Raw genomic sequence first — 15,544 nt, forward strand, 5'->3', positions numbered from 1 at the left:
ACACATGGAATTATTGTTTTCTATTTTAGACTTCAACCACTATGAAGACAGGGGCCATGTCCTATTCACTACCACATTACAGGTATCTATCATAGTGTCTGGAATATATGCAGTCAAATAATGAATAAACTCAATAAGCTGTTGTATAAATACAGGCAACATAGTATTTGTTGGAAGATTTGTGGAAGATACAAATCTAAAAGCTTCAAAACAGGCAAAAGTTTCATGTGGGATGCTTTTCTTTAGCCCATTGATCTTATGGACTGACACCTGTGCTGCTCACTGAATTCTTCAAGTGGGCTGTGAGACAAGTTCTCTGTAAGACAAATTGGCTGCAGAGGATGAGTGATGACAGGCATTTGCTCTCATTATCGATAGTGATGTGCTTCATTTTTCATCCTAAAGAAAAAAAAGAAAGAATCACATTGAATTAAATTGTTAATTATGCAAGCTTTTGAACACCTCTGAAGTAACACAGGGAAGGTTATATGGTACTATTAGGATTAAAAGCCAGTGGCAGGACTTCTACCAGAGCTAGGGAAAATAGATCCAGGAGCTTTTTTCAAAGAAAGGGATCACTATGTTGCTCATTTTCACCATGCTGAAAACCCACAATGCTCAGAAGAAAAATTTTAGTCTCTAAATCCCTTTGCTAATCAGTTCTGTAAGTCAGCAAATTCAGGGGCTGGGGACTAAATCAATCAGTTGGGTTATTTGACCAATTGTTTATAAAGTAGAGTATTAGATTGAAAGCACCTAGTCAACACAGCTAACCATGTTGATTTTTCGTTCTTATATACTGTTTTATTTTAAATGCATAGTTTAAAATGTCAACAAAAAGAGATGAAATACATTATTTTGTCCCCTCCCATGATTTTTAAAAAATTTTATTTTGAATTATGGGATGATGATCACCTCTGCCTGCCCTGGCTCCCATTATGAAATCTCTAGATCTGGAGATATAATAATAACAACCAAACCAACCCACACCACCAACAAGGGTGCTTTGTATGTTTTATAGCTTAAGACCAGGTTTGTTTTTATTTTGTTTTCTTAATTGATCTTCATAACAACTCAGTGAAGCATTTGGATCGAGAAGTTTGAAATTGGAGATCATCAAGGCCAAAAGCTGTTAAATTTTAGAACTGGTGCTTAGGACATGAAACTGTGTCCTCAGTGCTCTCATCCCACTGTTGTTTCCTTAACTCGGAAGCTAAAGGGAAGGGAGAGTGACATATCTTTCCCTCAATTCTATAAAAAAATGATGTTTTAGAGAGCGCAAACCGGTAACAACAGTTATTAGGCTTCTACAGTGCAATGCTCTCTGGATGCAAAAAGCTAAAAAGCAATTAATGATCTTGAAGACCCCCCCTAGTTTGAAGGGAGATTCAGGCAAATACAAAAAAGCAATGTGATAAGTGCTGCATGTGGAATGTTGTGGGATTAGGATAAAGGAATGTATAATCAACTTGCCTGGGTGAACACTGCATTTTACCATAATTATATAATCACTTTTACATTGGAGGATTTAAGAGTTGAGACCATCTTCTAGTTTGCTGAATACTTAGTAATAACACTTTCTTATTAAGCATGGAAAGGGTACAGAATTGACTTTAGTAAGTGATAGATAAGTATCAGAAATAAATATTAATTTCAATGCTAAGGTAAAATCAATTCAGTGGTTTGCAAATTATTTTTGTAAATACTACAATTAAAGATATTATAGGAGATCATTGGATGACAGGGAAAAATAGCCCTGTATCCACTTCTTTTTAGGTTAAGATTTTGTGTCATATGATTTGTTATTCACACTTTAACATCATATCTCTATAGAGAACATTTTGAAATGTGGGAGATGATATTGAATTTTCAAGGGAATCTGACATTGAAAGTACACATAATATAAACCCAAATATCATTCTCTCTCAACATTTTCCACTTGGGGTTTTAATGGGTCATAAGATGAAAATTTTCATTGCCCATTCAAAAAAAATTCAACTCCAGAAATTTAAAATCTAACTTACTTTATAAATACATCTTCATTACTATAAGCAATAGAGGATCTGTTCTTAAGAAATTACTTGGGGATGCTTTGAGTTTACATTATCCAGAGGCATGTCAAAATGAACTTTCCTTCTTTCCCTCTCTTCTTTGTCCCTTCAAAGACTTGCCATGTTGTTGTTTCTTATGTTTTGGATTGAGAGTCAACTTTTTGTCACACTTGATGTGGATAACAAATGGGTGGAAATTAAGTTGAATAGAGCATAACATTTATCCAAAGTATTTTTTTTCCAGTCCAATATAATATCATTTTACATGATGTCTGGTATCTTGGTTGGATTGGGTTCTCCAACTTTTCTCTTTTTCTTTATTTCCTCTAGTCCTGCATCACTCTGCATCCATCTCCCCCCACCCCATCTTTTCGGTCTCTCTCTGTCTCTCACACTCTCTCAGCAGCTTCATGTCAGCTATACTATGTTTCTGCCATCTCAGACCCTGTTCATTTTCTGGCTGTTTTATAAGAGTCTATATTTGAATACATTCTGTGTGTGGTAAACATTCTCTTCAGTTTTTCTAACATTCTCAATTATGGAAATATGACCTAGAAAAACTACAAATAAGCAAGCTTAAAGAGAAAGCTGACTCATTTATTTATTCAGCAAATATTGAATAACGGCTTCTCAGACGGAGACACCAAGCTAGGAAACGTGAATAATATAATAAAATTTTTGTTGCCTTGAACGTGCCAACAGAAAGATTTACAGATGAAGGTGTGTTCACCAGGGATCTTGTCTGTCAAATTCACTACTCCTTCCATAGCATAAATATGTCATTTGGTTTACAGTAAGGACTCGGTAAGTATTTATGGAAAGAACAGATGACTTCTGAACCAGGGAAGTTGTAGAGATCTTTACAAAGTTCTCTCTGAGAGTTCAGTGGACTGAGGCCAAGAGTGTTCCTACAGAGTTTACAAGGTCACCTTTCATTTCCTCATTTATTCTCTTTGTAGTCCCAAAAGAAGCTAGGTCTTTTATATACCCTGAGACAAAGCTCAACAGTTAAATTACTGAATTTATAATAAAATGACGTTTTTGCATGTCAAAATATCTAGAAAAAAAGGTAGGCATTCAATATATATAATATCTTTAGTTTTTACTTTCTCACTTTTCTTTTTGTACTTCCATTTAAATTTCAATCTTAGCCTGACTTGGGTTTGTAGGTCCTAAAGCTTATATAGTTTGGGGATCCCCTTGAGAAAAATAATAAATTAAAATTTGGTACAAATGTTAGTATTTAGAGTAAGAAAAAAAATTATAAAAATTATATTTTAAAAAGTTGTAAACTACCACAAAGATTATAAAAATCCAGAAAAATGTTTTTACTGATTACTTGATGACTACAAATTTGTTTTCCATTGTTTTGTATATAGTAATTGAATGTTTTTCATATTGTGACAATTGTATATTGCATTTTCTATAGGAAATATGGAAGGATAATTTAATTTTTCCTGTAGCATGATTAATCAAAATGAATCTTTTGCCAGGCAAGGTAATATCTGTTTGTGATTCCAGGGGCTTGCGAAGCTGATTCAGGAAGATCACAAGTTGGAGGCCATCCTCAGCAGCTTAGCAAGGCCCTAAGCAACCTAGCATGACCTTGTCTCAAAATTAAAAAAATAAATAAATAAAAAGGACTGGGGATGTGGCTCAGTGGTTAAGTGCCCTCTGGGTTCAATCCCTGGTAATAAAAAGAAAATTAATCTTTTAAAAATATAGGTATACTTATTTTAGCATCACAGCTCATAATTCTCTGAGGATTAGTGACATTTTCATATACTTTTTGTATATATATTTCCCTCCCAAAGTATATCTTTTTCCAATATCTATCTATCTATCTATCTATCTATCTATCTATCTATCTATCTATCTAATCTTTAGGGAAATGTCTGCTTAAGCACTTTGCCCACATTTGCCTTGGGCTATTTATTTATTTCACAATTGAGTTGTGACATTATATATTTTTTACATTAATCCTTTATCACATATATGATTTGTAAATGTTTTCTTCTGCTCTCCATGTTGCCTCGGTTGATTGTTTTCATTACTACTCATAATTTTCAAAGTTAGATGAAGTACCATTTTTTTTAGTTTTGCTTTCATTGCATATGCTTTCATGTTATATACAAGAGATCATTGCCAAGACCAGTGTTAAGAAGTTTTTCTTCTATGTGTTCTTCTAGGAGTTTTATCGTTTCAAATCTCACTTTTAAGTCTATAATTTATTTTGACTTGATTTTTGTGTATGGTGTAAGATACAGGCTAATTTCATTCTTTTGCTTATGGGTATCTACTGTTCCCGCATACCATTTGAAAAGACTGTCATTTCCCTTCACTGTCTTTTTCCGTACCCTTTCTGCATGTAGTGTCATGTTTGAGTTTGCTTATGAATATAGACAGCTCCTGCTCTATTATTTCATTTTTTCAAAATGTTAAGTGTCAACATTACGAAGAAGTTTAGAATGAGATGCTCGTTTTGGAAAGGTTGAGACAGAGAAGATCCTCAAATGTCAGTTTAGATACTTGGATTCTAGTGTGCATGTAAGTGTAGTCTTCATTTGACTGGGGTCCTGAATATAAATAGAATACATGCTCTCTGCATATTTTTAATCTTTCTTTCTCTTTTCCCCATCAACCCCATATTATGCAAGTGTGATTTAGATGTGATCCTTGTTTGGGGGGAGCTTACAATCTAATTGTAGTTGGGAGAATAAACAAAATAATTCCTTTTATTTTAAAGGAAAACAATTCCAAATGGTGATAAATAGAGTCTAGATTCAGGAGCAAGGCAGCTGATAAGCAACCTGGTGTTTGGTGTGTCATTTCAAGCACTGCAGGGGTTTCAATGGGTTTCTCCTTATCTCCATATGAGGAGAATAGCATGAACCAGAGGTAACCAAGTATGCGGAAGCATGGAGTTCAGAAGGGAGGAAGAAGATCAAATTACTACAAGGAGGAAATAAGTCTATTAGAGTGAAGACAGCAGAGAGGCAGAAGGGTATGCTGTGACTATACAGAAACTTAAATGTCAGGCTAACTTTTAAGTTTTAAATTTCATTTTTATTTAGAAAATCTCTTTTATTCCAATAAGGAAGCCTAATTTCCTGGAAATAACATGTCTTTTTATGACAATATGATCAATAACATTCATTAAATATAATATATATATTAAATATAAGCAATGTATTTACAACAGGTCTAGATGAGTCTTGCATTGTAGAGATGAAGACATGTGAAAAAGAATAACTCATAACTCTAATACCCTTTTTCAAATGTCAGTGTAGAGATATGTACATAAAATAGACAATTCTGGAAAAGGAACTGCTGCCTCGGAGGGGATTGGGGAGTTAAATAAGTTAGGCCTTAAATGATGAAAAGAGTTGACTCCTTTTCGAGTGGGAAGATAGACTTTCCAGAAAGAGATAGGGGGTAAAGGGGGACAAAAATCAAGCCTAGTTAGAAATCAGTGGGAACTTAGGAAACAGCAAATGCTCTCTGATGCTAGTTAGGATGGATGAAAAAGGTGATAGGTGATAAGCTGCAAATGTGGGTTGGTGCCAAGTTGCAAAGGGTATGTGGACAAGGAGGAATCTCCAGAGCTTGTTGGCAGGGAACTGGTGAGAGTAGATGGGAGGTGTGGAGTCAAGTAGTGCAGTCACTGTGTGCTGCTGAGACAGTGGCATTCAGGATGAAGAGGGAGACCTGACTCGGGAGGAATTCTCCTTGAGTAATAAAATTGTCTCTAGCATCTGTGAGCTAGAGACAGAGTGTGCTACACTGGAGACAAAGAATAGATTAGACTAAGTCCCTGGACACTTTGGGGGATTTTAAGAAGCAGATAAGGACTCCCTTGAAGAGAAGTGCTTTCATCTTTTTCTACTAAAAAGTCTCATTTCAAATTATTGGCTTGATTTTTTTAAAAGAGAATTTGGTGAGTCTCCCCAAAGCATGGTGTCTGAAAGCCATTATCACCTTGTGTTTTATATAAAACTTTCACACAGATTCTTGTTTTTATCCCTGACTAACCTTAGTAGTTTCCTTAAACTCTTCACATAGAAAAATCATTAGAGTTGCTTTTTCTTTCTCTTTCAGCTCCATGATTTGTCCAGGGAAGTATTTCCTTTAGAAAGACATTATATACAATTTTAGACTTCCTTATCCCTTCTCACAAAATTATCATTGAACTTGATATTTTCCAGTGTCTGCTTTTATTTACACGGTATAACCTGTGAAGAATTGAACCCAGGGAAACTTAACCACTGAGCCACATCCCAGCCCTATTTATTTATTTATTTTAAGACAGGATCTCACTAAGTTGTTTAGGGCTTGGCTAAGTTGCTGAGACTGACTTTGAATTTGTGATCCTCCTGCCTAAACTTCCCACTGGGATTATAGGCATGTGCCACCATGTCTGGCTTATAAACTGTATTTAAGGACGGATTCTTCAAAGTTCTAAAGACCCATTTCACTGGTCAGTATTGAGTTCATAGGAGCTACCTTGAGCTATAGAATATGTAGGGAAACTAGCTAAATCATCTATTTTTGAGAAAGTAAGAATAGATATTTGGAGAAATTAAGAGGAGAGGAGGAAAAAATATGGTATCTTAACAAAAGCATATTAGAGAGCTAAAAAATCTTTGTTCAGATGTAGTTTTACCTGAGTTACCTCCCTGAATCTATTTGTTCTTCTAAAGTTAAAGTAGTCATTATTCTGTCCTAAACTCTTCCTAACATTTATGGTTGAGGATTAAATACAATTGATGAGATCAGCACTTTGAAAATTAAATGATGCACAAATATAAACTATTCCCTTTTATATCATTAAGTGAGTTGCTGAATATATATTCAAAAATACTACTGATGAACTATATCAGGTTTTACCTTAGTCTCATGATAACCTTATTTACCAATCAGAAGTAGCAATCATTAATGTCAACTTTTTTTTATAAAGGGCACATCTGTGTTATAAAACATTTTTGGAAGCACGATAATGCATTTGGTTCTTCTATAAACTTTATACAGCAAAAATAAGTAAACTCTTCCCATTTTACTGATAGGAAAACTAAGTCAGGGAGATTAAATGAATGGTTCAAAGTCCCATCACTCTGAGTGGTTGGTTTAGCAACTATGTTATCTACAAATCTTTCACAATTTTAAAATCTGTGTTGCTGCTCTTGTGTTTATAGGTCACACATCTTCTTGCCCATTTGACAAAGTCTAAATCTTTACATTTAGAGGAATAGGCTCTTAATTGTTTATCCTTACTTTATCTACATGGTATTTCCTTCTCATTTCTCCCTAATATGAATGGAAGCTTCCAATATCCAATCATTTCCTGCACAAATCCATAACTCTGCAAAATTCCTGCCCCACTAAACTGTCTTTCAGTTCTTTGCTCCCTCAACTTCTGCCCCAAGTGTCAACTCAGGTCCCAGTCTGTGTGAAGCATTTTCTGAGTACTTGAGGCCATGCAGATCTTCCATTTCCGTGAACTTCTGGAAAATAGAAATATATATAGAATGCATATATTACATTTAATTATAGAAGTAAATTATACACTGTATCAGGTTATTCCATATGTCTTAGCTTTTCCTCTACAAGTAGATTTGAAGGTCTTATATTTCTTAAGCAATTTCAGTAGCACAAGGACAATGGAAAGAACACAAAAATAACTAGTTCAAATCTAAATTGAACCAACAATTAATCCTTAAGCAACTTCTAAGATGTATTCTGCACTTTTATTGCAAATGAGGAAACAAGTCCAAAGAGCCAAAGATCCTAATTCAAAAAGGACAGCTAGCAATGAAATCCTGATACACGGAATGTGTGGTCTAAGGCTTGATCCTCTAAAACTTTCAAATGAACGTTTGACTGAAATACAAATACAGTATTGTGTTGTGTTGTGTGTGTGAATGTGTGTGCATCTATACATGTGTGTTTGTGTGTATGTGGTTTATTATCCCAAGTTGAGAGAACCCAGAAAAAAAGAAGCACTCCTGGTTAATGGTAGCTTTTATGTTAATTTATGTGCATCTTATATTCAAAACTGAGAAGACCAAAACTGATGGGGATTTTATCAATAGAAAAGGCGGATAAGGACTTCTAACTGAGTCAGGATATTAAAGTGAACTGCAGAGATATTCACTTATGCATGCAGTCATGAGATATTTAATTCATATCTGTAATACCACCTACAGAGCTTAACTATATGATGGCTTTTTCCCTATATGTAATGCAAATCTTTTCAGAGTAGGGGTAGTGCTTTCTGCTTATGCTCATTTTGTAATCTCAAAAATAACTGAAATAGTGCCAGCAATGTAATTCATAGCAATACCTTGTTAAAAGAAACATAGATTATCTGCTTTATATTTTTCTTGGTGTGAATTTTTTCTCTGGGTGGACATTTGGAGTGCTGACTGTGGTTTTTTTTTTTTTTTTTTTTTGGAGCAATGGGCAACTCAAATATTTAGAGAGCACAAGCCTATTTCCATTTCCTTTTAGGGATGTGTTCATTGTGAGGAGCAGGGATCCTAGTAGTTTAGATTCAAGTGGGGTCCTTAGAGATCTTCTGATCTGACCCCTTTATTTTAGATGAGTTATAAAAGGTTCCTGAAGTTATATGGGCAGTTATTGGTGGTCAGAGATGAGAGGAGAATAAACCAGTTCTTCTTGTTCTTAGAATTTCTGTCTCGCCTGTGTCTCTGTCCCTGTCTCTCTCGTTTTCTTTTTTTTTCCTACCAAATTTCTTTATTAAATCTTCAGTTTTCAAAAGAATCATTGAGAGTAGCAAGACAGTTTATTCAAAAGGTCACTGACCCTTTCTTATCTGTCTTCTTTTTGTTACTTTAGCCCTCTTCAATCTAATTCCTGTGGGCCTGCGTGTGGTGGCCATCCAAGGGGTGAAAGCCAGCCTCTATGTGGCCATGAATGGCGAAGGCTATCTCTACAGCTCAGTAAGTACCTTGTAGTGTGTGTGTGAGTGTGTGTGTGTGTGTATGTGTGTGTGTGTGTGTGTGTGTGAGAGAGAGAGAGAGACAAAACTGACATTGAGAGGTAATGGACAAGCCATTATTCTAAAGAAGCAACTTGAAAGTTTAAGTTATTTTGTGTTTTTGAATCCAGTTTTCAGCGCTATTATAAAGATTTTATAATTCAGATCGTGTTCTATAGCATGAAAAAGAGCCAGGTACTCTGTGTGTTTTAAGTCCTCTGTTTCTGGCTTCCACATCTAGAGGGTACCCTAATCTTTAGAATTTTACCTGTTTAATTCAAGGAAAAGATGTTTTTCCTTTTCTGTTACCCCTGTCTCCAGCACAAAAGATGGCTTAAGAAAGAAAATACTTCAGTCTTCCTGGGTGTAGTATTTGTCCTGTTGTGGAAAATTTTCAGAATAGGTTATGTTTTTGTTTGTGTTTAAATCTGGGTGGCACCTAAAAAGTCATATTTTCAGAACAACTTCTTAATTAAAAAGCTGTGTGACTTTATGGAATGAGCTCTAGATTAGAGGCAGGGATGTTTTGGTAGTATTTGAATTTTAGGTAGTATCTAGATAGCCCTTTGGACAAATCACTTCCCCTTTTTGAATTTCTTTCTGGACTTTTCAAACAAGGGTGTTGGTCACCATCTTGGCTAATGCCCCTTTTGAATCTAAAACTGACAAAATTACATAGCAGCAAGGACCGCATTATGAACCTTGACATATCTTAAAGTTCTTAATGCTATTCTGATTCTTGTCTCACTCTCAAAATAATCAGTTATACATTGAGAGGATATATCTGTACCTAATGTTGTACCACACAATTTCTGGTTTCTTATATGGGAGTTGCCAACTCATGAAAAAAGAAAAGTAATTCCTTAAAAAATCATGTTACAGGGACACAGCCACATTAATGTTTATAGCAGCACAATTCACAATAGCTAAACTGTGGAACCAACCTAGATGCCTGAATGGATTAAAAAAATGTGGCAGATATACACAATGCAATATTACTCAGCAATAAAAGAGAATAAAATCATGGCATTTGCAGGTAAATGGATGGAGTTAGAGAAGATAATGCTAAGTGAAGTTAGCCAATCCCAAATAACCAAATGCCAAATGTTTTATCTGATATAAGGAGGCTGATTCATAGTGGGATAGGAAGAAGGAGCATGAGAGGAATAGACGAACTCTAGATAGGGCAAAGGAGATGGAGGGGAGGGGAGGGGGCATGGGGTTATAAATGATGGTGGAATGTGATGATCATTATTATCTAAAGTACATGTATGAAGACACAAATTGGTGTGAATATACTTTGTATACAACCAGAGATATGAAAAATTGTGCTCTCTATGTGTCATAAGAATTGTAATGCATTCCGCTTTTATATATAAATAAAAATTCATGTAATATATGGATAAAATACCAAAAATGATAAAACAACACTTCAAAAAGCAAATGTTTATTTGCAACCCAGTTTAAGAAATACAATACTCCTATCATTTTATTTGTAAACACCATTCTCCCATCTCATCCCGTTTCCTGACCCTCATCACCATCCCAAGAAACCATTATCATATTTTCTGTATCATTCCTTTGTTACTGAATATGTTTTTTAAAAATAATTACCAAATATGTTTGTATATGTAAGCAGCACATTGTTTACTTTTGGATGGTTGAGTACTGTATATAAATGGAATTGGCAAGTACAGCAACAACAAAAAATCATGGTTGAATATTTCTACCCTTACTTTCTATGATCAATAAATTACATAAGGTTATATAGGAAGTTCACATAAAGTTATATAGGAAGTTCTACTTGACTGTAAACTAGTTATCTAACAGTTTTATTAGGCTCTTTCACTATTCAGTTAAATGCATCTCTGATAAATTTACTTGCTTATTAGTAATATATCTGTCATTCATATTAGAATTAAAGTCATTATAGTTTAAATGTTCCCAACAAAAAGAAATGACAAATATCTGTGATGATGATATGCCAACTACCCTGAATTGATCATTACACATTGTGATTGTGAATTAAAATGTCACACTGTACTCCATAAATATGTCAAATTGCCATATATCGGTTAAAAATAAAACTGTATTTAAAACAAGAATTAAAATTACAATTTTACTCCTGAGCATACTCAGATCTAAGTACACATATATATACTAAAGGAGCACTTACACATTTTTTAGCAGTTACTGCTCAGAATAATATCTAAAGATAAAAACATTTTCAGTAAAATAACAAGCACTCAATTTTAGTGTGTCATAGTTTGAACAATCCTTTGTGTCTAGTTATTGTGAATTCATTTTAAAACCTAAAATCAAAATAAGAAAAAGAAAGATAACATTTTGTTTTGAATAATTACAGAGTTAAGCTATTTAAGGTAAAATTTCAAAAGCAATAAAAGCTAAAACACAGAGATAATATTAATATAGTATTAATTTAATTAAATAGCATTAATTAATTAGTATAGTATTAATTTAAGGACTCAATCAGTCATTAAATAAGCAGCTGAATGTGGTATATATTGTAATATAATAATATAACCTTTATACACAAAGATTACATATATATATATATATATATTTGTATATATTTTATTTACTATTACACATGTTATATTGAAAAGGTCATAATTCAGAAAATAATTACACAAAAACTGTAGAGTTCAAATATTTGTACTAGAGTTAATTTCCAAATGTCCAGGAAGAAGAAAAATTCAGGAAGTCTGACACAGTATTGTAGGCAGGAGACTGTGTCCTTCTGTGTGTGTATGTGTGTGTGTTTGCACACACATGTGCAGAATGGGGGAGCAGTGAGGGGAGTGGTTTTATCCTCTTCAGCTTTTTAAAGAGATGCATTTTTTTTTTCATCCCTCACCTATAGAACTGCAGTTAAGACATAGGGACCTGAAGCCCATAGAGGGAGAGATTAAAAACAAAACAAAACAAAAAAAACCTTTTGAGAATTAGACTGTAGGAGTGTCTTTGTAATGCGGCAAACACCTTTGTAAAGTCAATAATCACTTATTGAGTTACAAGCTTTGGGTACCTAGATTTTTTGGGGTCTCCTCTCCACTTAAACTAGCTTCATAACCAAGAATCATGATGCTTCCCCCGGTGTTATGGATCTGTGATGATACTAGGAATAATTTTTAAGTATAACATCACTGATATTTATCATCAGGGTCTCTGCTTTAAAAAATGATTGTCTTTATGGCTAGGACTAATAAGAGTAAATGCTGTTTTTTAACTTTAAACAAAGGATGAAGCTCTGAAGATTCTTTAATAGGATGTAAGAGGGTCAATATTGGAGGATCAGGCCTCACCACACCTTATACTGCTGCTGCTCCTCTGGCTGGTGTGCCTCAGCAGGAGGGTAGGGCCAAGGCCTTGTGTAGAGTTAAAAATCTGCTGTTAATCTCATCTTTCCTAAGATGTGTTTGGTGTGCACTAAAGCTCAAGGTCACTTGAAAATCAATTTCCTATGTCCTGTGAAAGGCACAGTTGCATACACCAATATGGAACATAAACTGGGTATGTGGAAGGAGGGGCAGTAACTTGGCAAACTGAAGAAGTCCGAAAGAAGCTGAGAGTTCAAGAGGAATTCACAAATGGTACTGTTTACCTAGTGTCATTTGTCTGGTTCATAGAAATTAATTTCCTTGTTACTTTTGGTTTTCTCACTGTTCGTTAGCTTTTCATTGCTCTTACCAAAATACTTGACAAGACCAACTTAGAGGAAGAAAATCTTATTTTAGACTCACAATTTCAGAGGTTAAGTCCATAGTCAGACAATTCCATTGCTTTTGGGCCTGAGGTAAGACAAAACATCATGGTGGATAGGCATGGCAGAGAAATGTCCATGAGTTTATGGGAGCAGAAAGCAGAGAGAGAAAGAGAGATTTACATAGGGAGAAAGGTGCACATGCGCCAGGCTGCCTCCTCCAGCCACATACCCCCTGAAATCACTAGCCAGAATCCATTAGCTATCAATGGATTAATCCAGCAAATGAATTAATCCATTAATGAGGTAAGAGGCCAAATCATTGCAAGAGCTTTGAGGGGGATATTTCAGATCAAAACCATGACACCCTCTTTCACCAAACTATAGGAGAATAGAAGAGAGGTAAAAATGAACTGCTTGGTAGCACAGTACTAGAGTTTTAAGATTCATTTGAAAATTTGTATTTTAATAGGTTGCTGATGTGTCCTGGATTTGTTTTTACCATTGTAGCTTGTATTTTTTCATCTACTTGTGCTTCTCTTCTTTTTTCTATTTTCTGTTGAATTATTAAAGTTTCTTTCCTTTTTAAAAAATTATTTGGCTAGGTTATAAACTTAGGCTTTATTTCTATTTCTTTAGTGATTGCCTTTATTTTTTTAAACATACATTCATAATTACATAGATTACTAAATAACTTTTGTGTTTCTGTCTTCCAAATAGCTCATGGGCCCTAGGATATTTTATTGACTATTAAACACTACCACTCTTTTAGCTAATTTGATGAATTGTTCTCTAAAATAAATGTTATTTTATAGTTAGTCATTAAATCAAATCGTACCAATTTTTATAATAATGTATGTAGTTTTTGCTTGTATGTGTATCTATTTTGGTCTTCTGAATTTACCTTCCTTTTAAGCCATTATCTCTATTGTTTTTTGTGAGGGTCTGTGGGTAGTTAATTCACTTAATCTTGATATCCATGCAAATGTCTTCCTTTCACTTTTACACTTGAATTGCAATTCAAACAATAATAAGATAAAATCCCATTGGCTTCTGGCATCAATTGTTGATGATGGAAAGCTTGCTGTAAGTTTAATAATCTTTGTCGGTAGCCTTAATAGAAACTTAAAAAAAAATGTTTTGTCTTTCTACCTCCTGATCTGCAAATTCACTATAATGTGTAGTTGTGAATTTATCTTTTCCTATTAGGAATTGGAATGGAATAATGATCCAAAGAATCATACTTTTCTAATTCTACGATATTTTAACTCTTATATACGCATCTTATTTCTCTCTCATGCTTTCCAGTCTCTTGTGCTGATAATACTTAAGTGATTTAAGTTAGAAGCTTTTAAATTCATCTAGACTAGGATTTCTGCCATCTGTTTTGTGATTTCAATCACAGCGTTTTTCATTTTTGGATGCTGAATGTTTTCTGTTTAATATCTTCCTGTACTTGATTTATTTCTTCCTGTTTTTGTTCTCTGGCTTCACTTTTTTCTTTTCACAGAAATCCATTAATTCATCTCTCTCTCTGAGCTTTCCTAACATACTTTATCAGATATCAGACTTTTCCATAAAGTTAATTTCTCTTGTAATGAATTCATATCCCAATCATTGATTTTTGTTGATTGCCATTTTAGACTTAGAATAGATTAGAATTTGGAATTTGTTCTTTGTGTTTTGGGGATTTTGGTCTCCACTCACATTTCTCCTCCTCTCCCCTTTTTTTCTTTTCCTCTGAGGACTGCTCTTACTTTTTAGCACTTTTTGGTTGTTTCTGTACAACCGTCAGTAGACCTTAGAATAAGATTTTAAAAGAGACATTTCAAGGCTCCTAGGTTAGGGTGACATTGGGGAAAGGGCAGGGTCCCAGGCTAGGGTTGTGGCTTGGCTCAGTTACATTTTTTGTGATCCTTTGTCTATGATTCTGTCTTGCTTTAAGGAGATAGCAGTATTTTTTTTAAATGTTTTTATTTCAACCTTTTTAGAGTAGGAGCTCTACAACTCTATCCAGTTCCTGATTTTAGCAGCTATCCTGGCTCTGGTTCCCCATCTCGCACAGAGGGTTTTTATTTCTGTTGACTGAAGGAACTTGGCTACACCATCTCCTTCAGGACCAGAAGCACGGTAAGCCTGCAGCTGCAACCTACTGGTGTGTTCTCCTTCTATTCCATAGGGATGCTTACCTTGCTTGGATCCTGGCAATATGTTTAGTCCTTACACTAATGTATTTTCTTCATCCTAGCTATCTGGACAGAGGACCTTCATGACAGTTTTAACTCCAGTGCTTTTCTCTATTTCTCCCTCTTTAATTGTGGCACGATATACAAAAACTAAAATTTAACATCTTACATTTTTTAGTGTACATTGAAGTATTGTTAACTGTATGCACGTTGTTTCACAAGTCTCTAGAACCTCTTTCATCTTACGAAACTGAATGTCTATTGACAGCAAATCCCCTTTCCCCTCCTCTTCCACTCCTAGCAGCCTCTATCCTACTTTCTGTTCCAAGAGTTTAACCACTTCAGATACTTCATGTGAGTGGAATTATGCAGAATTTTTCTTTTCTTGTTTTTATCTTCTCTTCCCTTTTCTTTCTTCCTTCCCCCACCTCTTTTTCTCTTCCCCCAACACTCCCTCCCTCTCTCCCTCCCTCCCTTCCTTCCTTCCAGCTTATTCTACTTAGTATAATGTTCTCAGCATCCATCCATGTAGCATAGGACAAGATTTCTTCTTTTTTAAGACTTAATAAAATTCATTGGTATATCT

The 15,544-nt window shown here is 34.6% G+C and overlaps 1 protein-coding gene across 4 annotated transcripts in view; it reads left to right on the forward strand.

Moving 5' to 3' along the window:
- The window catches only part of Fgf12 (fibroblast growth factor 12), a 513,569-nt gene that overhangs the window by 339,585 nt on the left and 158,440 nt on the right, over nucleotides 1-15,544 (forward strand). For all 4 annotated transcript variants that reach the window (XM_058583579.1, XM_046458017.2, XM_046458016.2 and 1 more), the window contains one exon: nucleotides 8,907-9,010. In XM_058583579.1, coding sequence (XP_058439562.1) covers nucleotides 8,907-9,010 — 104 coding nt within the window. The remainder of the gene's footprint in view (nucleotides 1-8,906; nucleotides 9,011-15,544) is intronic.

This window comes from Marmota monax, unplaced genomic scaffold, assembly GCF_021218885.2.
Source record: "Marmota monax isolate L192 unplaced genomic scaffold, Marmota_monax_Labrador192_F-V1.1 WCK01_AAM20220418_F8-fsc00052, whole genome shotgun sequence".
NCBI lineage: Eukaryota > Metazoa > Chordata > Mammalia > Rodentia > Sciuridae > Marmota > Marmota monax.